General features: G+C 40.6%; 1 protein-coding gene across 1 annotated transcript in view; it reads right to left on the bottom strand.

Moving 5' to 3' along the window:
• The window catches only part of fat3b (FAT atypical cadherin 3b), a 99267-nt gene that overhangs the window by 18170 nt on the left and 55001 nt on the right, over positions 1-26096 (bottom strand). Inside the window, exons 25-48 of the mRNA XM_079566945.1 lie at positions 24548-24655; positions 24276-24459; positions 23544-23764; positions 22366-22818; positions 21314-21448; positions 20836-21223; positions 18367-18563; positions 16237-16390; positions 14726-14959; positions 13976-14154; positions 11387-11600; positions 10600-10814; positions 10233-10370; positions 9886-10029; positions 8113-8310; positions 7190-7467; positions 6600-6901; positions 5777-6025; positions 5512-5643; positions 5278-5435; positions 4568-5093; positions 3483-3636; positions 2055-2211; positions 1-411 (exon numbers count right to left, since the gene is read on the bottom strand). Coding sequence (XP_079423071.1) covers positions 1-411; positions 2055-2211; positions 3483-3636; positions 4568-5093; positions 5278-5435; positions 5512-5643; positions 5777-6025; positions 6600-6901; positions 7190-7467; positions 8113-8310; positions 9886-10029; positions 10233-10370; positions 10600-10814; positions 11387-11600; positions 13976-14154; positions 14726-14959; positions 16237-16390; positions 18367-18563; positions 20836-21223; positions 21314-21448; positions 22366-22818; positions 23544-23764; positions 24276-24459; positions 24548-24655 — 5529 coding nt within the window. The remainder of the gene's footprint in view (positions 412-2054; positions 2212-3482; positions 3637-4567; positions 5094-5277; positions 5436-5511; positions 5644-5776; positions 6026-6599; positions 6902-7189; positions 7468-8112; positions 8311-9885; positions 10030-10232; positions 10371-10599; positions 10815-11386; positions 11601-13975; positions 14155-14725; positions 14960-16236; positions 16391-18366; positions 18564-20835; positions 21224-21313; positions 21449-22365; positions 22819-23543; positions 23765-24275; positions 24460-24547; positions 24656-26096) is intronic.

A 26096-nucleotide genomic window follows, 5' to 3' on the forward strand; every position in this document is an offset into this window, starting at 1 on the left:
CTGACTACCCTCACTGGAAGCAGTCTTATCCCCATCTCCTCTCATGGTCGGCCCACCCACAGCTCCAGGCAGAGGCGAGTGCGCGTTGGGACGGACCATCACCTGCGGCGGTCCCCCTGCACTCCCTCCAATCTCCCCGTAGGTGCTCGTCCCGGGGGAACCAGACACCCGCACTGCTTTGAACTCGATACCCTCTGCTCCCATGCCGGTCTTGTGCAGCATGTAGCTTGTTTCTGAGGAAATGGCAGCGACCCCCAGGATGGTCTGTGATCCCGTGCCCGAATTGGAGTCCTTCCTAAATTTGATCTTTTTGCGGAATATGACAAAGAGAACAAGGAGGAGGAGGATGACGAAGACAAGCACTCCAATGCCGATGATTTCCCCCGGTCCCACATAAGACAGTGGCTCAGCCTGAGAAAAAAAGGCAGAGAAGTTTAGGGTTTATTTTTTAACAGTTTATTCATATTTTTGTGATAAAGAAAAGTTCGGCACAAGCAAAAAAGAAGATGATTCCGTGTAGACTCCTGATAATGATTGTAATTTGTCAAAAACAGATTCAACAAAGTGTGCAAATGTGTCAAAGAAGAGCAATCACGTCCCTACCGCGTTGGTTGTATGGATGTGTTGGAAGCCACTGATAACGTATGAACACACACTGAGCAGCTGATTATCCATCAAAGCCAATTTGAATATGTTCATTATATTCAAACACGCAGAGGGAGCATGCTCAGTTCTTTGCTTGTTAAAGAAATTTGAAAGTACAAAACAAATTGGAAATGCTGTGTGTCGGCTTAATGTCTGGTGTTCTGCGTCGACGCCGTAAAAATCTCAAAAACAAATGTATTTACACCATTTCCGCACTATTATTGAAGCGACCGGGATGCCAAGTTTGGGAGGCCGCTGCGCACTCAAAGTTCTCCACAGCCTCACTCAATGTGCCAAGTTCAATTAGGAGCAAGCTTAGAGCACAGAGAGAGCTGCTCAGAAGCACAGGCATTTTACATTAGCTGTCAATGCATGGTGTGTAATTCAGAAAAAATATTGTAGCTTCTGAGCTTTAGACTTAACTTTTATGCATTGTACTGTCCACAGTATCAACTTGGACATTAAGTTTTGCTTATTAGCAACATTTTGTATTTCTTTATTCATTAGGTTGAAGCATGTTTCAGCCTCCACAACCTTTCTATTCAAACTGAGAACTAATCAGAGCAGAGGAACCTGCAGAGCTGATTTTATTTTGTGAACTCAACACCCGGCGGGAATTGAATTGCACAAGGTTAGAGTTGTGTACTCAATCAATTTTGATAGTTACAAATAACAATTTGTTTAACAAAGACCACATTATTTCCTTGATAAAGACTGAGTCATTGCTTTCAACAGAACTTTCAGATAAATGTCTGCTCAACGAGAAACTAATTGGAAAAATTCAACAATCTAAAGAAAAGAAAAGAAACTTGAGGTGTTTGATAAATACATCAAACCTGCCTGCAATAGCGTCCTGAGTTCAAGTTATGGGGTGGGATTAAATAAGTTCCCTTTTTTCCACGCAGAACTTACACAGCCTGATCAAAAATAATGTTGCCCCCTGTATTTAATTGTTATGATCTGGGGCTGCTGCAGTTGGTCTTGGTTCAGCAACACTAGGCTCCCACAGAATGAATCAGCAGACTACCTGAACATCCTGAATTACCAGATTATTCCATCTTCTTCCCTGTGGTCACACTCTCCCATCATCAATACAAGATCTTGATGAAACATTGATGAAATACTGGATCTTTTGCAGAAGCTTACAAAAACAAAGCCTCAGTGAATGTGTGCTGTAATCAAAGCGTGACCTTGGTCAGCCAGTGTATTACCTCCATGTTAAATCGTACATTGTTGTTTGAACAATATGACACAAGCTCTTTGTCTCCCTTGAAATGAACATGAAAAATGAAAAGCCCCGGCTCTACGACTTTAAATAAATGTCAAAAACCAGCCTGTAGTTGAAAAACATCTGAAAAGAAAAAAAAAACGTGTGCTGAAGGTTTTGACCTCATTTTCCCATACTGTACCTGTGTGTCGTCCGGTAGCTCCCCCGGGGTCAGATCGCTGCAGAGCTCGCCCTCGAAGCCCTCAGAGCAGTTACAGAAAAACGACCCAAACGTGTTGACGCACTCTCCATTTCTACTGCACTCCTCTTCATCACATTCGTTAACATCTGCATCACATCTGCACAGATGGACAGACAGATCAGACAGATGGTTCTAGGAGGGAGCAGCAGAAAGAATTAGGAAGGCATAGGGGATTTAGCTATTGGAAAACGGCAAAGTGAGGGCATAACAAATGCTTTTTTTCCCAAAGTGAGGAGCAGTAGGAAAAAGAAAAAGTAATGTCTCCATAAATTGTCCTTCTCAGAATTGTCGGGATGTGAAAAGTCATCAACACGACGAGTATAGCCATGAAACGTTTTCCACAACCCAGTCCAGTTAAAGACTAGATTCTCAAAGGAAAACTACGGTATCTATATATTTAGCGATGTGTCTATCTTCTAACACCTCACACTGCGCCTCATTTCAAAGCCAGGTTTATGCTTTCACATCACGCTTGTCGATATCTCATCATTTCACATATGGCGCCCTGCTGGGACATACAAAATGCATGTGTTGCTTTTCAATTATCTTTTCCTGATAGAGGTTTCAGGATGGCAAGAGTGTGCTATAGGCGCCCAAAAGCCCCTACAAAGGCATTATGTATGAGCACTTGACGAAGGGGGATTACACTTGTTCCATGTTGCTAGCCTTCGATCGAACATACTGATATATACATAACGAAAACACTTAATGGTAAATGGGCTCAATTTACATAGTGCTTTTCCACCCACGTTAGGCACTCAAAGCGCTTTACATCACACTCTCATTGATACACTAGTGTACACAGAGCGTGGAGGCGAGATGGTGTGAAGTGTCTTGCCCAAGGACACAACGTCAGTATGTCCCAGTAGGATTCGAACTGTGATTGGTTACAAATCACTATAGGCTTTTACTTAAATTCAGTGTTTTTTCCCCCCAGTTTTAATAAAAGCCTAAAAGCCGCCTGCTCTAACATTTAAGGAAAACCTGCCCCCTAGCGAGTGCTTAGGGAATTGCTGCATACAGGGCTACACAGACAATTAAGTTATAATTAGGACGGCGCAGCAGAATGATTATAGGCTTTTCCACACTTACATTATTTGGAATTAAATTAGAGGCACTAATTTAATTTATGAAGGAAAAAAAAGAAAAGAAAACAACACAGCTGGGTGTGAATGCTCATTTCGGATGATGAATAGGTTTAATTGAGTCAAGTTCCCAGTAAAGAATAACAGACGGGGGTAATGTGGGCAGCGTGTGTATTCAGAACAGATCAGGCACGCAGCTTGCCATGCACGGCACAGTGAGTAATTAAAGCCTTAAGCATCAGTTAATGTATGTATGTGTGGCCGCGGGCGTCTTCTTACTTACATAAGACCCCCGAGTCCGTTGGGACAGGAGCAGAAGAATGCGTTGCCCATGGGCTTACAGTCACCGTCATTCTGGCACGGGTTTGGCATGCAGGACGTTAGCTCGACTTCACAGCGCCCCCCAGTGTAACCTGCGCTGCAACTGCACATGAAGCCTATTGGGACAGAGGATTTGCACAATATATAGAACCAATCGTGATGCAACAACATGCAATAATTAATCAGATTCATCTCAACAAATCAATTGTTGAAAAAACCTTCTACTAAGATTGTCAGATAAATGACACCAAAACATACCATGTGCTGAGAGACAAAGTTTATGTAGGAAAACCTATTTTGTCTTTAAGTGTACTTTGGGGGTCATTTACCATGTGCAAAGGAGGATCAGCAGCAGAGTCAATGTGATGTCATTTCCATATCTATTTGTGGCTCTGATACTGTAATCAATTTCCAGTGATAGATTAGGTGCAATATGCTCACATAAAGCATCATGCTAGTTTCCTGGATGTACTCTCTATTTAGCACCTGCCTTCATAAATGACCCCCTCTTTGTACAAAGTATAATCAAGGAGCTGGCGAATGCTTTACTCAGTTAGTACCGTAGTATTGTACTGTATCGACTAGTAATGCATAATGTGTCTGTTTTAATATGTCGTATGTACAGTAAGTATGAAATACAGCCTGCACGATTGCTGTAATAATTTTATCCTCACACACTTTACTTACTTACCCTGTTATACAGCACATATGAAAATTGGCCTGATGTGTCGATGCTCATGCTCAACATTTTTGGCATTGGCATAGAGCAGGTAAGACCGCAAACGACTGTGGGGGTCATTTACAAAGCATTTGATCGTTTTTTACTCACTCATTCTCTCAATTACATATCAAATTTGGGGCCCTAAAACTGTAATGCAGTTTTGGTGCATAATGACCATACAGCCATATACTATTTTTCAGCTTGCTCTCGCTATTCATCACCTCTCTTGATAAATAACTCCTTTGCTTCGTGTGTTGTTATTTTTATTTTGACCCATCACATCAGGGTTAGCTCACACTCACACTCACACACAGTAGTGTACAGACCTCCAGAGGGCAGGCTGCTGCAGATGGCGCCGTTGAGGCAGGGCTGACTGACACATGGATCTGGATACAGCACACAGCCCAGCTTAACCTCGCTCACTCCGGCGATCTCTGCAAACCTACTCCTCTTGTTCTGCAAGGGCAGCTCGTTCCCGTTCAGCGTCAGCGCGCCGAGGCAGCCCTGAAAACCATCCTGGGCTCTGGGTGGACCCCTGGTCACGCGATCCCCGAGTTCACCCTGGCCCCAGCTCGGCCCCGAACTCGGCCTTTCTCCTAGACCGTTCGGGGGTCTTACTTGGGCCCCGAAGAAGAAGGAGGAGTCAGGGGCTAAGGGCCAGAGGCGCACAGGGGCCCGAGCAGCTCGACGTCGCTCCACGTAGCTGTCGTCCAAAGACAGGAGGGTGTAGTTCCTGGTCAGCTCCAGGGAAACAGCGTGCCACAGACCATCGTTTATGGGCCGTCCAGAAATACCCATAATGCCGAGGGTGTTGTCACAGTCCAACTGGAACCACAGGCGGCCACCCTCAATCTGGCAAATAATTACAAAAGGTTACTTATCTGTGGATCAAAGATAAGATGTTTTGTTGTGTGTAGAAGACATTACATTGCCTCAATAATTGCCTTTGATAATTCCAAGCATTACAATGAAGCTTTTAATTAGATTGCGATTACTTTTGAGGACTAATTAAGTCATGCAGTGAGGCATATATTACCTTCAGCATTGTGCAGGGATTAACACGTGCGAACATAATAACCCCTCGTCTCTGAAGCGTTCGTATCCTCAAACCGAGTTTCATCTCTCCACTCTGCCCGCTCTCCGTCACTCTGTACTTTATGTAACTGTTCCCGGAAAAACTCAGGGATGTTTGACCTGCGTAAAAACAGATTTCATTCATGTGATAATTTGATGAGCAACAGAGACGAGCCCAGACTGTCTTCTATCCTACCTGCACAGTTATCCAGTCGTTCAGGCAGACACTGGCAGACAGATGGCGCTGTAGGACCAGAGCGGACACACTGCATGTCTGAGGGGCAGGACTGGCCTTCACAGAGTTCTACTGGGGCACTGCACATCCCTCCTGTACATGCAATAGTGTTACTAGAAAGTGACAGTTTGAATAATATGATAATAACAAACTAAACTAAACTCATCCGCATTAGGTAAAACTGTAATATTCAAAGCCTAAAGACTTATTTAGAGCATAATCTTACCAGGACAGATGCAGGTCTCAGTGCGACCAATCCTCGGTGACACCAGGCTGATCCTCTCTGTGCTGTAGGTCACCAGCGGCGCCCCGTCCATCACTAGACTTTGCTCACACATTTTGTCTCCACAGTCCAAATCTCCGGAGCACGCGTTGCTCAAAAGCACAGCCCCCGACAGCACTCCTCGAATCTGCCCCTTCAAAGACGCTTCCTCCAACTTTACAGACATCTCCGGTTGTGTGAAAAACCCACTGCCTGCGGGAAGTGGAGAGAGCACTTTCTTTACACTATCAAAACTACAGTAAGTACAGTTTAAAGTACTAGTGTAAAATATTATATAGGTGAAAATAAAACCTTTACTTGACATATTAGATGCAAAGATTTTGGATATCTTATTTAGTCTTTGAATAAAGTACTTAACACTGAAAAACATATGGTCAAAAATCAGGCTAGGTATTAGATATATCAAGAAATACATACAAATAACTGTTACAATGTTATTGAGTATAAGGCTTGATAATCTGATTTGTGTAGGTGCTACTGCAGGGAAGGAAGTTTAGGAACTTTACAATGTCAGAAACATTGATGCAGTGAATTGTGCAGATTAGGCTTTTTTGTTGTTTTCAGTTGCAAGTTTCTATGTTAAGATTCATGCAGTGTTTCCCGTTGAGTTGCACTTCTAAAATGCACTACAAGTACTGTAATTATGCACTACAAGTACTGCAATTGACTGCAAACAATCAGTAGAATATTTTAAAAACTGTAGAATTATATAATCTGCAGTAATTTTTTGGGATTATTTGTGAATTGTTTCTTCAATCTCTGCTACCTGCTGATTCTGGCCTCTCCATTGACCAAAGCAGATCCACGTCCGGCGTCCCGATCACTGGCTGAACACTGAGGATGTGCAGAGGGTCTGGCTGTCCCGGGGACCACTTCCAGCCGGCTATCCCACGCAACATTAATTTGATCTGACTGAGGTAACGAGAGAGTAGGTCCTCCGGGGAGAGAGTCCTAAAGCGCAGGGTCAGTGCGCTGCGTAACAACACATCTGTGATCTGCTCCACCAGGACGGACACGTCAGCGATCACAGCGAACCGTCCGTCACTCACCGTGGCATTCATCTGGTATCTGGGAACGAGGAGGCAAAATGTGCTTACAAGCAATTTCAACTCAAATCTACCAAAATAAGAGACCACTGCAATTGTTAATCAGAGTTTTAAAAATCATCTCAGGCCAGTGTATCCTACTTATCCTACTGGGATACAATAACCCAATGGCAGGGCTGCTCAACCTTTTAGGGGCTGTGAGCTCATTATACTATTACATAAAAAGGGAAACAAAAAAAACTACAGGTCTCTATATTCTCCCAGAGAAATGTTCCTTAGCTTGTATGACCTGATTTCATGAACCACATACCGGCCTGGCTCCAGTCCTGGCAGGGCTATGATGCTGCCGTCTTGTCTGTTTATACTGAACATGCTCTTGGGTGGGGACTTCTGGGAAAAGGACAGGACGTCATTAGGGTCCCGGTCAGTGGCGTAGATTTGACCGATGGGACCTCCTTGAAACGTATCGGTCACTGTCACAATAAAGACTTCGAGGGCCGAGACGACGGGCTTGTACTGGCTGTTTCCAATGACCCGCAGGAAGACCCAGGATGAGGTAGTGAGGCGCGGCTTACCAGAGTCACTCGCCTAAAATGGACAAGATAATAAAAACTCAATAAAGTACTGTTCAGCTTCCGTGAAATGTGTCGTCTCCCAATTCAAATCTTTTAATATCCTGAAAAATATAAATTTCTAGAACACAGTGAATTACCCTGAGACTTTTATCTGGGGGTGAAATGAAATTAGTTTGATTATGTTTGAGTATTTGAGTAGAAGCAGAAACTGTAATTATAAAGCTCTTTCATTTAATGTAAACTCACAGACTGATTAAAAGACTGAAAGCTGTTATCAGCAAAATAACTATTTGATTTGAACATTTCTGTGGACAGAGACAGGTCATGTTTCTGGAATACTGTATTTACTAAAAATCTTACACCCTACCTTTAATTTACGTCTCTAAAAAGATCTAATACTATCAACACAACACTGGATTGTGTTGATATAGACACATAAACACAAGAACTCGGTCCTAATAAAACTGTTGTGTCTGCGGGCAAAAGGCAATAAAACCAAAAGGACAAGCCTTTTTTCCTAACTGGAAAAGTCCAGATATTTAACCTCCAGACACCCATAAACCGATTTAACAACTTGTATAAAAACACTGGGGGAGTTAGTGGGCATACTTTGATAGTGTGTACTCAAACAAAGGACTTTTCAGGATTGTGGTCTCACATTTATTTCTACAGTGAACTCTCTCGGTGAGTCGGGTCCAAGCACACGGCTGGATCTCAAAGTGCCACTCTGGTCCAATGTGAAGAAGCTTCCCCCGTTTCCAGAAACAATGCGGAACTCAAAAGGAGGCCCGTTCCTGGGGGAGTCCTTATCACTTACGGACAGCCTCAGAAGAACAGAGCCAGCGGGTTGGTTTAACTGGGAGGAGACAAAAATGACAATGCTAAAGTTGGAATTTATTTACATCATCGTTTTTATTTCCACTGTCAGTGAAAAGGGTTCACAAACTAAAAATAACAATAATAATAAAATTATACTGATGATAATGAAAATGAGTTATGCCTACTCTGCCAATTTGTAGATAATTATTATTGTTAAAGTATGTTTGCACCACCAGTCAAGTCCCTCATTTGTGAACACTTTTCACTGATAATGGCAAAACAAACTATTCAGATTTCCAAGCGATAAACCATTTTCTACACCCATAAGTATCTAGGCTTTACTAAGATTAATGAAATGGTATTCATGTACACAAATACACTTTACTCTATGTGTATCTAATATTGTGGCATCTCTTTCCTCTTGGAAATGAACTGTCTTTTGATGGGCAGTGAATGTCATTGGTGAGTGACACTTAATTCAATAGCCTATTATTGAAGTTAAGTTCTTTATAAAAAACTGTCAAAACTAATGAGGGTATGCAGACTTTGTCTAAACTACTATTGGCCACATCATTTGCTTTTATTTGCTTTGCCAAACTGTTTGTTGTACTGTGTCAACCCACAACAAACTGAGCAATTTTGGCAAATGAGGAGCCATTTTACACAGCCCAATTTTCTGTCATTTGTTGCAGCTTATTCAGGGTGACGGCTCTTTTGTTATCTAAAAGTGCTATGTAGTGAAAAACCAATGATTTAGCTTCAGCAGCTGTGTTTTTTTTCCACGGCCGATACCTGTCATTAGTGAAAAGCAAAACAACGGTGTTTAATGAGGCAGTAACTCAGAGAATCTCAAACAGTTCACCTATTTGTCAACATGACACCACACTGCAGCTAAATATACTTTGCATATTTTTATAACATATTAGGGATAACAAAGATTTTAGTGACGCTTGTCACAATTCGTTTTTTGTTCCCCTGTTTTTGTATGTCTTTGGTCTAGTCCTGTGTTTTATTTTGACATGTGTGTTCTGTCTGTGTGCTTTTGCTTTGCTTGCTTGTGCCCTGCTTCCTCTTGTATTTATACCCCTGTGTTTTTCTTGTCCTTTGTCGTGTCATTGTCTTCATCAGCCCCGGTTTTTGGTTATCTCTGGATTTTGTTAGTTTGGTTTTCGTCCTTCATTAGACATCACCAGTTTTGTTGCAGTCCTGCATTTTGGGTTTTTCTTTTCTTCATACCACCTCCAACCATGACAATGCCAAGCTCGTGTTATGTTTAATAGTAAATGTATAGCTTGTCAATATATCACTGTCAACATTTTGTGTGCGTGCGTGCGTGTGTGTGTGCGCGTGAGAAGCAAATTAGTATTGTAACCTATACATTAATTGTTAATAATTGAGATTTTGTTGCAAATAAATTTGGGCTTCATGTTTCAAGGTTTGATTCTTAGTGCACATTCTAAACAAGTTCAGAGGCATTAACACTGGGACAGAAGACTGTAATATGAAATGCTAAACTAATAGAGTAATCACATGAATTACACAATCCAAAATCCAAATGGAGATGTATTGTTTTGCAAGCCAACACTTTGCACGCAGCATCCAGCATTATTACCTGTATAATGGCTGTTGAGTTGGGAGGCGTGAACACTGGAGCATTATCATTTACATCCGCAATATCAATATTAATAGTGACAGTCGACGACATGGCGGGGGAGCCACTGTCAAAGGCCTGCACAGACAGACTGTACCTGGACACCTAGAGACAAGAAAGTAAAATCATCATCCATGCCTGCTATCTATATGCATCAAGCCATATACGACAGGCATTAGTGTCTGTCATGGATGCATAAAATGGGACTGCACTGAGTGTATGACCTTGGGCACTTATGCCCGAGCTGATGAACCAGTAAATTGCTATTGATTGTTTATGAGATAGTGCAGGCAGAGATTTATCCTTACTAGTTCTCTGTCAAGGCGCTTATTGACTTTGAGCAGTCCTGTCACAGGGTCAATCCAGAAGTGGTTACTCCGGTCTCCTTTCATTATGGAGTAGGTGATTCGACCATTAACCTGACTGTCCAGGTCCTCGGCCAGCAACTGACAACAACACGACAGGAGAAAGTCAAAGGAGTGGAAAAAGAGTTTAAGTCTCAAGTCAAGTAAATGATTATTGTTGGTGGACAGCTGTGATGTACTGTCAGGGGTACAGCACTTAGCAGAGGGTACAGGAAAAGTATTTGTTCCTAGTATGCCTGATGAATTTCAGGACTTATAATGACTATTTGATCATAATATTTTGGTGAATCAAGTATTCAGCTGTGTTTACCCTGGTGACGGTTTGCCCGATAGCAGCATCCTCACTGACCAGCACATTGTAAATGTCCTGGCTGAAAGCAGGGGCATTGTCGTTGACGTCCATAAGTTCAATGGTGGCCATGATAGCCGTGCTCAGCGGGGGGTTCCCATTGTCCCAGGCCTCCACTGTTAGGTAGAAGTCTTTACACACTTCAAAATCCAAGTCGTCCACAACAGAGATAGAACCTGAAAAGCAAGAGAGGATGTGTACAATGTCGTCGTCCAGACACATCACCTATGGCTTACCTGCCTTAAGAGTTTTCATTTGCAATAATGTTGCAATATTGTTTAATTTATTCATTAATTTGTATTTCATTCATTTCTACTTTTTGCAACAGTACAAAAACTAAATTTAAGTGCATTTATTGCTCTAATGATGATATAGTCATTCAATATTCTACTGAGGCAAAAAAAAAAGTGTAACGGCATTAAATATGCATGTTGTTTGATACTTAATATTACATTTTGTTTATGTTATTTCACAACTGTAAATGGATGCTCCTTAAAAAGACCCAAAAAGTTGATTTTAATAGTGCAGGAAGTGTTTTTTTCCTGCTGCCAAAGAGTCATTCAAGGACAGACTGCTCTCCATATATCCCTCCAAAAGAAAATGGGAAAGATAATAGGATAATAACATTCACTTTTACCCATCAGTGGTCATAATGTTATGGCGTAAAACTGCATATTTAATGAATTTATTGCCGATGTCATTTCGCACTGAAGCCTGAAATAGCCGCCATACATTCCTCTGTACGTACCGACTTTTCTGTCTATGGCAAACTTGCCCAGCTCATTGCCGGACCGTATGCTGTATGTGATCTCTGCATTGGGCCCAATGTCCGCGCTGGTCGCAAGGACACGCATCACCTCTGTCCCCACGGCAACATCTTCAGGAACTGTGACTGAGTAATCTCTTCTCTGAAAGAGCGGTGCATTGTCATTCACGTCCAGCACTAAAATGGTCAAATCCACCTGGGGGAGAAATAAAAAACAAAAAAAAGCTGCAAGATTGAGTTTCCTGCTCTGTGCTGTGACCGCCGGGGGCTATGAAGCAGCGGTGTCAGGCAGACAGAAGGGCTATAAACATTAATACAACTACTAAACACTTTGCTAACAAGATGAAGGACTGGGGAGAAATCAATTGAGTGATGTGTCCGACTAAACCCAAAAGCCAAAAGAGGCACAGCAGCATCCAGTCAGTTTATTACAGAAGAGCGAGAGAGCGAGTACACTGTGTCACTGACCAAGAAACAACAGTGACACCATAAAAGAGATAATAATTCACAGCCACAAGATTTACTGTAGGCTCTCTATCTCTTCCCAATGCTAATCAAGGTGATAATAGCCCGCTGGGATCGTTTTATTGCTGGTCAATTTTTCTTTTATAGCTAGGTATACAAACTGAAAGAAAAGCCTTACTTGAAAATGTTCTAAGTGCTGATTAGAACAAAAGAAAGAAGCTGCATGCAAATACTAAACAGGCAATTGAGTTTGATGTGCAGGCTGCCCAAAGTGGGGTCAGTCGGCCAAACTTTCAAGGATTTGATTTGGTCACAGTACAGATTACTTCGAACAGAAGTATTTCCATTTGAAAGAGGACTGAAATATGCATTTCTAATCTAACACAAGAATCATGTTCATTCCAGAACATGTTTTTAGGCTAGCAGCTTTTATACATTATATATCCCCAGAAGGAAACCATTTCTTTGTTTTTGTTTTGTAAATAACAAGGGGATTTGCTTGGATATTTCCTGCCACAAACAGGGGAGACCGGGGCTATTTGTCATGTGGTGTAATTTGTCACATTGCTTTTTATAGCCACACTAGAGGGCGCTGTATGCTGGTACTGCTATATAATATGTGGATTAGTATTCCTCTTCTCTTCCAATAATAGTTCTCTCATTTAGACAGGAAACATTTGAATTGTTTTTATGCTTTTTCCCAAACTTTAATGTTTGGGTTATTTCTGTAATGAGAGCTTTTCTTTAGATAGTGCCTGAAACAAAAGACACTGATCTGAAAGACACTGATGTTTGAGCCGTTTTAGAGCTAACATGCTAAAGTCGTTTGTTAGCTAGCTTACATTGTTGGTAAAGTGGACACTTGGGGTTATTTGTCACAAAAACTGAGGAGTCACTTGTCACATGGGGTATAACATGGTGGGACATTTTTTCTTTTGTGTCTAATATGTATTGATGATCACTTTATTTTAACATTAGCTTTTATAGAGTCCATATATATGTTTGGGTAATTTTAGTGAACTTAGTACATTTTGCGCCTCATAGAGCATTTTGCAAGAAAATCAACAGTTGCTTCAAATGAACACATCTGGCATTGCAACTGTTATAAAACATATTTTGTCCTTTTGACAAGTTGACATAAAAAACTCCATTGAAAACAATGGTGACACCCAACCCCACACTTTGTGACAACCTGCCCCGCATATAGGGCACATTGTCACAGTCGATTTTGTTGTGTTTGACGGTTAATAACTATTTATTGCAACATGATAGTACAAATAGAGCGAGGTCTCCTTCAAGTCAAGGGTTCAAGCTTTCATTTAATGCATGTCTGGCTCTTGAGGATTTTCTGTTGATGAGCAGTGAACTCAAGAGTGTGTAGCCCTGGTCTCCCCTACCTCCTATATGTGCAAGGACATTGCAAAATATATGATTTCCTCCGCTCTCTTTAAAGCAATAACATTTTTGCACATGTTCAATCCTTTTATTAACACTATAACAAGTTCTGCCCCAGAGACACTTTGATACTCCTCACTTTAATTACATATTACTTGTCTTCTATGAAATAAAACAAGTGGCACATGAGGTTCTAAAATAAAGACTGTTTTATGCTACTGATTATAGCGTATGCACTGCATAAGAATTATACCACGGACAAAGTTATATGCAATGTCATGGAGCGCAAAAACAAAAATATGACAGATTTATCTGGCTATAAAGTTATGATATGACCTTATATTGAGGGATAAGTCAGTCTAATCTAGTGTTTTATCATCTTTTAAGACTTCTTCTATAGATCTGTTTCCTCTATAACTGTCACCTTCCCCTATGTGGCCCATCCCGTTCTGCCGAGGTCTTATCTAAATTAAAATCTCAGCTTTTCTTATCAGATCTCAGCAGTAAACAAACATGTTTTTATTCATTGGCTTGTGTTCTAGTCATGCGTAAGGACTAAAAAACAGATTGCACATCGCCAGGAAGATGGATCTCTATCTGCATAATCTACATTTGATTATGTGGTGCAAACATCATGGACACATTGATGTGTTTAAGAGGGACTGTGTGATCCTCATGCAGAAAATCAGCCTGTAAGTGCACAATCATCACCTGAGAGGAGAGCGCCCCCTGCTGCCCAGCCTGGTCAGTCGCTTGAACTCGAATTCGGAAAGAGTCGCGGCTTTCCCTGTCCAGAGCCCTCTCCAGAATGACAACTCCGGACATGGGGTCAATAGAGAAGAAGCCATTGACAGAATCCACCAGGGAGTAGACGATTGTGCGGTTGAAACCTGGGAAGAGATTGAATTCAATAGATAGGCATGTGAGTAGTTATGTGAATGACAAAAGAAAATACCAACCAAAATGTAAACACGATAGATTTATCTGATATACAGTGGCTTGCGCTTTCTCCTTATCTTTATTTTGATGATCGATTTTGATTCACGAATTTGCCAGCCAACAAAACTCCATTCTTGTATCTTCTTTATCTCGCCTACAACAGGGAAATTAACGGTGGAGCAAATAAGGACCGAAAGGATATAAGTCCTCATTTAAACCCCTTGTTCCCTTGGCTCATCTTACCTTTCTAAAAACAATAAAAAGTAAAATAAGTTGGATGAAGTCTTTTTGAATCATCTTGGTGTGATCAGCAAAATCCAGCATTAAAGTCTGAAACAGTCCTCTGTGAACAGCTGACATAATACAAAAATCACATGTTGATGCAAGTATTGCCCCATGTGCCCTACCCCTCATGAACAGTGCAGTTTAAGTAGGCTTAAGAAACCATCTTCTCCAGATGGATGCACTCGCACAAAGGGAAAGCATTTGTCAGATTAAGTATGCAGCGGTCCCCAATCTCACCTTCGTCCGGGTCGCTGGCTTGTAGGCGTGTGAGTAAGGCTTTGGGCGTCGCGCTCTCGTACACGCTCGACATGTAATGAGTGGAGGAGAACGTGGGCGCATTGTCATTCACGTCCAACACCTTCAGGGAAATGTCAGAGCGGCAAAACAGGCCTCCTCCATCTGTTGCCTGGGCGATAAGACGGTAGCTGGGTGTGACCTCGCGGTCCATTGTAGTGGCCGTACGGAGCTCACCTAACGGAGCAATAAAATGAAGGTCGCAGGAGTATTAACAGTAGTATTAGCAGCAGGTAAGTTATGCACTGCAAAATCTCTATTCTTGGAGGATCAGAATGGAAACATTAGTGTGCTAAGGGGCTGAATGCAATCATGTTTTGCATGTAGGAAGACTCTTGGCATATAGAGGTCTACCAGATAATGTCGAAAATTGTTGTTAGGAATATATGCAAATTTGCTAAATTGAGAAGCGTAATGTCAAGAAATCAACCAAAAAAAGGCAAATATTGCTGCTAATGCTAGAGCGATGGGTCTCCAAGATGCATGGAGCTAAAATTAAGTATGTCCAAAGCTGGGATACTGTAATAGCAACATTGAAACATCTCTTATCAGACAAACAGTGGTCATGGTAATAAAACTGACAATAATTATGGTTACAATGATTAACCATAATTAATCATTGCACTGTTCATTACAGATAATACATATTATCTGTAATGTATTATTATCTGTATTATCTATGATTATTATATGGCTGTCAGGCATGTGTATGTGTATGGATATGTGTGTAATAATATATGGGTTTATATAGATGTTTACATACATGATTATTTTTCAATATGTACATGTGCCATGGGTTGGGAGGGGGGTGCGAGGGGGCTTTGGGGGTCTGGGGTTTGGGGTGTGGAGTGGCTTGGGGTCTGGGAGGGTCTTGGTCCTGGAGCGAGGGAGGATGTGTGTGGCGGGATCTATTGGTGAGAGCATTCACATACACATGTTTCTGTTGGTTTTTTATGAATATATTGTTAAAATGTATTTTTATTCTTAATAATAAAAATGTATACACTCCCAAACTTAAAGAAAAAATCTTAATAAAAAGTTGATCACAAAAAAAATATTGCTGTTAAAACATAAAAATAGTAATGTGGAATCCCTCAAAAAGTATATGAAGTATTTTAATGCACTTATAGAGTTTATTTGAGATAATTAGCTTTTTGAGCAACATAAATCCCCTCCAAAATACATGTGCATGTTTAATATTGTACAGCCCTATTTCTGAAGCTTCACTGGAATCTGACAAAAGATCAGTTGTTGTTGTTGTTGTTGTTGGCCCATTTGTGATCTTTTCTTCCGTGATCACACAGAAACATAAATGTGATGAAGGCAAAAATCACGCGGGCGTTATTAAGCTAAAAGGGCAAGTTTAACAGGCAGTTGTCTTCCGAAAGCACACATTGGACTAAAGGTGTGTTGTATCAGTGCTGTGTTGTTTTTCCAATATAACACAATATTACCAGTGTTTGCGTCCATGTAGAAATCCTCCACACCTATACCGAACAGTGAGTATTGGATCTCTGCGCTTGAGCCGGCGTCAGCGTCTGTCGCTCCCACCGTCAGTATGCCCTTGTTAGTCGGAATGTCCTCGGGAAAAGATGCAGTGTAAACAGCCTGGGAGTAAAAATAAAGAAATAAAGAATAAAACTAAACAGCACAGGAATACTGTATGAAGTACCAACCTCGCAGTACTATGTGCCTATTATCTCCACAGACAGAATGAGCACAGTTAAGTTCCTCCTCTGACTCTAACCCCCGCCTGAACTGGGCACATTTCCTCCGGTTTGGCTTTACCCAAATTGGAAGCTTCTAGGAAAAAGTGCAACAAAAAATGCAATAAAAAAGTGACAAAATTGCGACAAAAAAGTGACAAAAATACAACAAAAAAGTGACAAAAATGAAAAAAAATGAAAAAATAATAAATTCAACAAAAAAGAGACAAAATGTAACAATTTTTTTTACAAAAAGTGACAAAAAATGCAACAAAAAAGTAACTAAAATGCAACAAAAATCCCCCCAAAAAAGTGACAAAAAAAAATCTAAAGAGTGACCCCAACAAAGCAACAACGCAGGAATAAGATCCTTTTAGATCAGTTTAGTTGGTCTTAGCTTTTAAATAAGGTGTTACTCTGGCCTATAGGCTGTAAACCGAGAAGCTTTTAGATTTGGGTAAAGCGGGAGAAAATGTGCTTGGTTAAGGCAGGGGTTAAGAGCTTTTGAACATAAATGCACAGTGGAAAGCTGAACTGTGTCTGTTTAAATATGTTCATTGTAGCTTTACAAGTTACTACTATACAAGTTACTAATATACATTAAAACTGTCCTGTGTATTCCAGCACCTTTTTCTATCAAAACCACCAGCTTTATTTCTTCAAGGTTTTTACATTGATTTAGGTTTTTTTCACACTGTCTTTGAACTACTTTTGACACTGACCACTGCAGACCTGAAACACCGCACAAAAAATACAGCTTCAGAGACGAACTCTCAAACTCTCAAAAATCAATAAGAGTGCATACTGTATCTAAAGTAATAACGCGTTTAAAATTTTAAAACACAAAGGTAGAAACACGGCGTCCTTCTATTCTCACTACATTAAATAAATACCTTTAATCTAACTCTGTAACAACGTACATCCTTCTTTTAAGATTTTAATGCCAGTTTAAAGACTCTCATTGGCCTGCTATGAAACAGAGGGAATATAAGAAAAGAGCTGGGAGACAGGCAAGACGAATTTCAAACAGAATTGGTAAAAGTTTAATAAAAAGCGAAAGGCTTCCCGGTTAATTACTTGAAATTGAAGAATTGTGGATTAGTGTTATATTCCCCGAGGGCCGCAGAGCTCAATTATACAACTTTCCCCCTGCCATAGATCTCCTGTGGCAAAGCAAAAAGCAATATTTAAACCTGTAAAGTTTAACTGCTGACTCATACCTCGATTGTGTTTGGTTTCATTTTATTTTAGCATTTAACAAAACTTGGATGGAAGTAAACACAGTAAAGGTCTATTATGCTACTCCTTTAAAAGTTTTAGTTTTACTGCTACAATGAAAAATATGACCTATGCTTCATTCAGTGGAGAAAGTTTAAATGCATATTATTGCAGTAAAAAAAAGGAGAAAAACAGAAACACATTACCTACAGGAAGTGCCATGTTTTTCACACGTGTCTTTCTCAGGATAAGTTTTATCTTGCCAGAGGACATTTCTTGTGTTCAAATGTTATCGCAGCTTTGAAATGCTTTTGTGACCACACCAGCATGTTGTAACCACAGAGGACCAATTGATGTTCTCAGCTTCGGCTTTATTTTGATATATTATTCACTCTACTACAAAAAAATGAAATACTAAAGCTATTCTAAAATATGAAGGACACCATCCAAAGTGTTTTCAAAAGTGCTCCCATTTACTAGTTTTTGGGATCATTTTGGACTTTTATGTGCATGTAATATTTCTTTATGGGCAATGACAAACTATTGCCCATTTCATAATTTGGATGTGCAGAGTTTGCTGTAAATACCCCGACCACCTGCTTCTGTGTTTGCCTCCCCTGCTCTGTGTTTTATTTGTGTTTATCCTGCTCTGCCCCTGACCTGATTGCAGATGGGGCTGTTGTCGTTGGCGTCCATGACAGTGACATCCACCGCGGTCCGAGCCACATAAAGGCCGTCGCTCGCCGTGATGTTGAGCAGATACCAGCTCTGCAGCTCACGATCCAAGATCCCGCTGACGTAGACCTTCCACTCACCCTGAACCAGAGCCAGGCCAAACACGCCGCGCGAGTTCCCACCTGGAGAAGACACACAGGGATTAAACTGAATAAGCAACAGTAAACAAAATGTAATGCGTAGTAAGATGTAGCTTCTTCAACAAGCTAAATGTTGTCACTTTGAGATTTTAAACACCTGTGCACTTTCATGTGTAACCTTCCACCCTGTGATCTTCTGGGACACAGTCACAACCAGCCTGCTGAAGAAGCTACATGTTATTTTTGTCGAGGAAATCCAGTTGGTTCAATTTATTGGACCATTTTATTCTCATTTTAATTATTCATATTTTATTGGTCACCATAAAAATAAACAAGCGTTTGATCGCTCCATTCCAACTCATTAGAGCGGTCAAACTAAAAGCGCAATTGTCCTTTTTTTTTAAAACCATGTTAATTGACATGTTTTATGGCTCACTAAAAATAGTTTTTTTACCCCGAGGTTAGAGAAGTCAAAACAGATAGTTCTGCAGATTTTTTTGGTACTCTATTGTTGCTCAGTAACACGTGTAGGCTCCAAATGAAAGTACAAATATCAGTGTAATTCTCATTTGTCCCGAAGTGTCAGTGAAACTTTGTCTTATGAGATTTGCAGGTCAATACATTTCTTTAGAATAGCTGTTTCATTATTTTTGACAGAATGCAGTTTTATTCATTCAAAAAGCATCCACTGCCTTCTTCAGCTGCCAACGCACACAAATATGAGGCAGGTCCCAATCAATACGCATCTATCTTCAAGTCTCAACGTAGTGCGAAGTAGCAGCTCTTGAAATTTGACCTTTCATAACAACAGCTTTATCACTGTTTTAAATCATAGTCACGATCAGAAACCAAACATGAATACTAAAGACTGCACTGCCTTTAAAGTCCGCACCCTTGTTTTACACTGATGTACAGAACCCACGTTTCACTGAGATGAAAACAATACGTTCCTAGCAGTGTCAAAAAAGAATAATAGGATACTTTAGGGTTGCATCACTGCCGTTTTTCTGAGATACGTTCTTACCTGAGCTTAGACAAGTTGATACGCACCTGTCTGGTCTTTGTGTGTTCCAACTTCACCCCTGTTTGGACTTATAGGAATATACTGGGAGAAGCCGAATGCTGACAACATCTTTGGTCTTTTTGCATGACTGAGTGCACTCAAGACCAGACAGGTATAAACTCGTTTAAACTCGGGTAAGAACATATCTCAGTATGGAAAAACGGTGGCCTGTTCCTTTAAGTGACACAAAGTCCATATCGCGAGACGCCACAATATATTCCGTCTGAAAGAGATTTAGATATTCTTTGACGCAAACATGTAGAAAGGTTCAGTTGCAGTTTCACAATTTAGATCCTTTTTTAGTCAGACTCGATCCTGATTTAGTTGCTTTGAAAACAAATCACTTACAAGTTTTGTTTGAATTTAGTGGGACCTTCTTTGTTCAGTAAAATATCGCGAAAAATATTGTTATCGCCATATTCCACATATTGTGTTGTAAATGATCTATTTTTAGTTGACCAGCTGGGAGCATTGATGGGTGGGAGGAGTTTATGGTTGCTAGGTAACGGAACATGAGCAGTCAGCTACCAGTCAGTTGCAAATGTCTGCGTCTGTGACAGAGGTGGGTTAAAATGATATATCTGACAGTTATTCATATTTTTAGCATAGTTTCAGATTATATATTTTTATATATATTCTGAAGAACAGTTTCAGACACAAGGCCATCAGGAAGCTGAACTCCCTATCCCTCAGTGGATGAAAAATTCCAAAATCATAATACAGTCCTACATTTCCCCAATATTGGTCCGTCGAGCCGGATACAATCCCTAATATATTGTAATTTTTATTTACAAATGTATTTTCAGACGTAACGGAGAGGGCATATCTTAAATTTAAACCTTCATTTTATCATTGCAAAATACAAGTTCCACTATGTCCTTTCTTATACCACTCACTTTCACTGACCTTTCTTTCAATTACTTTAATTCTACTAAAATACATTTATTGCCTTTTATAATGACAGTCACACGTTGGACAATCAGCAAGTTTTCAATTTAGGAAGTGGATTTCTGCCTCTACTCTGGATGTTTTTTCGCTCAGCGCAGGACCGGAATCTAAGCCTGCAATAAAATGGGAAAGGTTAGTAATATATGAGGATAAATTCAGAATTTGACCTTTAATAAAACTTTCACAGAGAACAAAGTTTAATTTCTAAGCAGCTCGACCTTATCTAATTGCACTGTGAACTACGACTTTAACCGACAATATATCAGGCTTGATTACGGGAGCGTTATGCTATCATTTTCTCACCGGTGATGTAAAAGCTGACCATCCGATTTTGGTCCGTCCCGTCACGATCTCTGGTTTTGAGGACAGCCACCACCTCCCCCAGTGGGTCACTCTCCTTCACCGCTCCTTGGTACAGCTCCCGCTCAAACTGGGGCGGGTTGTCGTTCACGTCCGATACAGTGATGGTTACGACAGTCGTGGAGGACAGCGATTTGGCCTCTCCCAAATCTGAAGCGACCACTTCGAAACTGTAGCTTGAGCAGAATTCGTGGTCCATTTGGCTCAGCGTGGTAATCCAGCCTGTCTTGCTGTCGATGGTAAATGAAGCTTTTCTCTCTGTACTAGTGGATGGCGGTGACTCCTTTGTTAACTCTGAATTAGACAACATAGGTCCAAGGCTGTATGTCACCTGTGGTCAAAAATATGTCGTCACTTTCAAGAGAAAATACCACATCACGTAATATTCCATTATTATGTAAATTATGTTAATGCCAAAGACCTGTCCGTTGGAGCCCCAGTCTGGATCGAGGGCTCGTACTTGCACCACTCTGGTCCCGACAGGCATCCCCTCCATCACAGTGGCCACATACGGGTTGGTCTCAAAATCTGGCTTGTTGTCATTGATGTCGAGTACCTGCAAACAAACGCGCGCAAAATTACAGGCCTGAACGTTAACCTCTTAACCCCCAACTCGTCAGCTTTGCCCAAATGTAAATGCTTCTCAACTGGAGCTTACGTTTGTAACCCCTCATTTGAAAAGCTAAGACCTACAACAGTCCAGAGCCATGGGAAGATATTTTTGTTAGGGGGTGCTGAGAGACAAGATTGCCCCCAAAAACGCTATTTCTGTGCTTGTTTCCTATTTATTTAATATTGCCTGTAATGCGTAAATGATCCACCAGGGGGTGTGGTTGCATCCTAAGCACCCTGGGTTCCCACGGCCTTGTAACAACACTCATCTGAGCTTCTTCTGCTTTTGTCAGCAATATCATTGCTTTTTTTTGATACATTTTTGACGCATTTTCATTCTATTTTTTGTCATGTTTTTATCATGTTGTCGTCACGTTTCTGTAACATTTTTGTTAGTTTTTGTCACTGTTTCATTGCTTTTAACTGTGATCATGCCGCAAAAATGTGATCAAAACATATCAAACAAGCAACAAAAACTATGAAAACGTGACAATCCTAACGAAGAAGAAGAAGCTTAGATGAGTTTTGTAGGTCTTGGGCTATAAAAATGAGGTGTAAGCTCCAGTCGAGAAGCTTTTAGATTTGGATAAAGCTGATCTGGAGAAAATGCACTTGGCGGGTTTAACTTTCATTGATCATCCTCTATCTATTGGGTTTTAGACAGGACATAGGTTGAACAGTGGTCACAGAGATGCAGTCTAGTGGCCATCACTTATATGCATGCACAAGATGAAGCCATATCGTTCATTAAATTACAGAGTGAACTTCAAAAAGTAAAACAACACAAGTATAAAACTGCCTGTTTGTGTATTCTGCAGGTAAGTTAATGGCTTAGGACAGGGTGCTAAACTGATTACTTACCTTGACTTCCACGTCTACAGTAGACACAGTCTCTATCAGGTCTCTCCTGGTTGTTGCAGAAACCTTGAATCTAAAGGTGCTGACCTCTTCATAGTCAAGGGGCAGGACCAGTCGAATCAAACCCGTCTCCTTCTCCACTGTAAATGTCCCTTCCTGGTTACTGTCCTTTGTCTCTCCCGCTATGGCAGTGAAAAAGCCAGTCTGCCCCGCGCCCATGTACACTGACCCCAGGGCCATCCCGACCACGGTGTCCTCTGGGATGGTGAACGAGTACTGTGGTTGGCTGAAGGAAGGGACAAAAGCATCGGGCGGGACCACGTGGATGAATGCAGAGACCAGAGAGTGTTTAGGAGGAGAACCGGAGTCTGTGGCTTTGACAAAGAAAGACAGTACGGTCCCCTGGAGGTGATCTACAGTGCTCTTGGTCATCATCCACCCACTGTCGGCCTCCACCTGGAGATGGAGAGAGAGAAAACAGTAAGAAGCTCGCTATCCATGGGTTTCTGGAGATACAACTTTAGGACTGCTGCAATAGCAATAATTCCAAACTAATTCCAAAACTTTTTAATGGCCAAGCCCTAAGTATGGCTCCTATAACAGGAAAAAAACCTCATGCCCAACAGCTGCAGTTATACCGTCTATAAAACAATACCTCTCTGAAATATTGTTTTCACTATACAGAGAGAGTTAGCAGTTGGGCGAGAGAACACAACTCATGCATCATTATTCTGTAAGAGTATTGCTGATTTATTTATTGAAATGTCCACTTTTTTCTTGTAATAGAATGAAATATGTTTTGTCTTTCATCATTTAGTAAAAAGGATGTTACACTTTGTGCGAAAGATCATTAGGAAAGTTAGGAATGAGTTTGGACCACAACTAACAATTTAAAATTCACTTTCACTGATTGCAAACGCAGTATATTGTGGTGTTTTGCTGTATTCAATTCTCCATCGAAGGCTACAGGCAGTTATCGTGACCTGCAAAATATTTTAGGTCATGAAATACTTTGATAGAACCTACGTCAAACTTTGAACTACATAAAATAAACATTACGGATGGCAATGGATTTGCAAGGCACTGCGCTGTCCCAGCACATTTTGAATATGCAACTGTGCCAAAAATTTCATTGGCAAAACATCTGATATAAAAGTCCATTAAACACCCGAGGCACTGACCTCCAGCACATCGACGAGAGAAAGCCGCGCCTCGCTGTACAGGGAATAGGTGATGCGTCCATTAGGGCCGGCATCCGGGTCAGTGGCCTGAATCTGAGTGACCAGGGAGCCCTTAGCCACGTTAGCTTTGATGCTCATCCTGTACTCAACAGCCCTGAACCGAGGCGCGTTATCATTCTCATCTACCAGGACCACCCTGACCGTGCAGAACGACGCACGGCCTGCAACAGAGAACAAAGGAATTTAGAAGCAAGCTCCATTCAAGTACACATGGAAAAAGATTAAACTGACTTTGTTCTGCCATTTCAAGTAAGTCACAGAAGACGCATTTATCAGAGAGACCCCGCTATGTTACTTCTGAAGCTTTGTATGTCAAAAGACAGTAAATAAAACATACCGTATGTGAGATGCTATTTTTATGCAGTGTAAGTTGAGGATTTGCACTTGCACACTGAAGGTATGAAATCTACACATAAGGGCAATGTACTTTGAATGGTATTGGTGTAAAATTTGAATAACTGAGACACATGACGATGGATGAACTATCAACCAAAAGGCCAATATTTTCCTCCAATGTATTACCTCTCTACATATTTACATAATTTGCATATAAATTACACGGAGCTTGCATTAATTTCTCATGATGTTCTAAATCTTAACTGCAGGTGTAGAAAGATGTTGATATAAAAGCTGAATCTCAGACTCCAGTGTTTAGACACTCAAACCACTGACCTCCTCCGTCTAGAGCCATCACAGTCAGCACCATATCTTTATTCCGGGGGCTTTCTCTGTCCAGCCGCTGATTTGTGGATATAACTCCGTCTGCATCGATAGTGAACTGAGTTTTTCCCAGGTCGTTCACGAAGGAGTATGTGATCTGACCGTATAATCCAGAATCCTCATCAGTCGCCAGGACCTGGAGTAAGTAAAGCATTCACATTTAGCTCAGGCCTCCAGCTGTGAACAGAGTAAAGCTAGATAGGTCGACAACAAGGTTTATTTACCTGAATAACCTTTGACCCTGCAGGTGTGTTTTCACCGACCTCTGCCAGATAGAACCTCTGGCTAAAAACAGGACTGTATAAATTAGCTCCCAAAACACGAATGATGACCTAGAGGCAAAAAAGACAATACTACCTTGTTAAACAGATAGAAAGTAATAATGCATCAGAATGGTACAATGTTTTACTGTTTACAGACATTTTCACAAAGCATTTGGATACTGTATGTACTTAACACAAGTCATTTGATAATCACTGAAAATAACTTCACATACCCAAGGTGACTAACATGTCATCGAAAGTCTGGATTACAAGCTTCAAATAACAAATAACAAATAACAACGGGAACACTTTATTTTAGCACTCACTTATTAACAGCTAATTGATAGTTAATCAGCTCTCCTGTTTAAAGCAGTACTAAGTAACTCATGCCCCTCGAGGCCATAAGTGTCACTGCAGGTGTCGTAGCATGTTGCATTTGTTTTACTCATTAACTGTCTGTGAGAGTATTAGCTTTCAAATGAGGAATCACACTGATATATAGGCTGTAAGTTTGGGTTTTGGATATGCAAAATTGCTAACCCTAAACTGGCAGATTACCTAATAAGGCCTGTATAACCAGAAAGGTATTTACACTATAATTAATGTCAAACAACGGTCTAATTTCTGGCTGATAAACTGTAGAATTAATAAATGGGAAAGTGTTTGTTAGGAGTTTGTAAGATGTTGAATATGATTTCCCTGCTCCGACCCGCAGCCCCAATACACACTAATGGAATCACGAAGAAGCTAATGGATAAAGCTGACTGTGGGCTAGTGCCACTTGAGTTGTATTTACAGCCATGTTTGAGTGAAAAAATTATCTCCATTGTGTAGAGATAATTTTGGGGTTGTGGCACAATGTACAACAAGTGTGTATTTTCTGTCAGTGTTGTATGTAAGAGCTGTGTGAGTGACACACAACTTTCATCACATTGCTGTCTAACCGTAATCGTTACCCCAACCCTAACTCTAGCGCCCTGATCAGGGGGCAAGTAACAGGTTAATACAATCAAAACTGTTGTTCATTCATTAACTCTTGATAAACGGGGACAAATCTTAAGCAAGCAAACAAATCATACTTGGTCTAATTTATGTCCAATTACCTCTTAATTAAGTATTTTGTATCTTAGAATGTGTTCCCCAATTGATGTGAGAAAGAGGTTAGTAGCTAGTAAGATGTTGAATATGGTAATGCCAAATATGGACTAATAAGTTACTAATTATTCGCACATAATTAGCTGTTAAGAAGTGAGTGCTAAAATAAAGTGTTATCCAAATGGCTAGAATAGTTTAATAATAAAGAATAAAATGAAAGTACTGTAGCTAATCCACAATATATATTTTCTTATGAGGTCAATGTAGCAAACAATGATCGCTTCATAAAGTAGAGTCGTGCTTGTTTGAAAAGTTGAAAAAAGTTGAATCTGTACATATAAAGTAGTTAGCAGTACACACCACTAATGCATTGTATTCACAGGAAAAAACATTCCAGATTTTTTTTTTTATTTGT

The sequence above is a fragment of the Gobius niger genome (genome assembly GCF_951799975.1).
Source record: "Gobius niger genome assembly, chromosome: 11".
Lineage (NCBI taxonomy): Eukaryota > Metazoa > Chordata > Actinopteri > Gobiiformes > Gobiidae > Gobius > Gobius niger.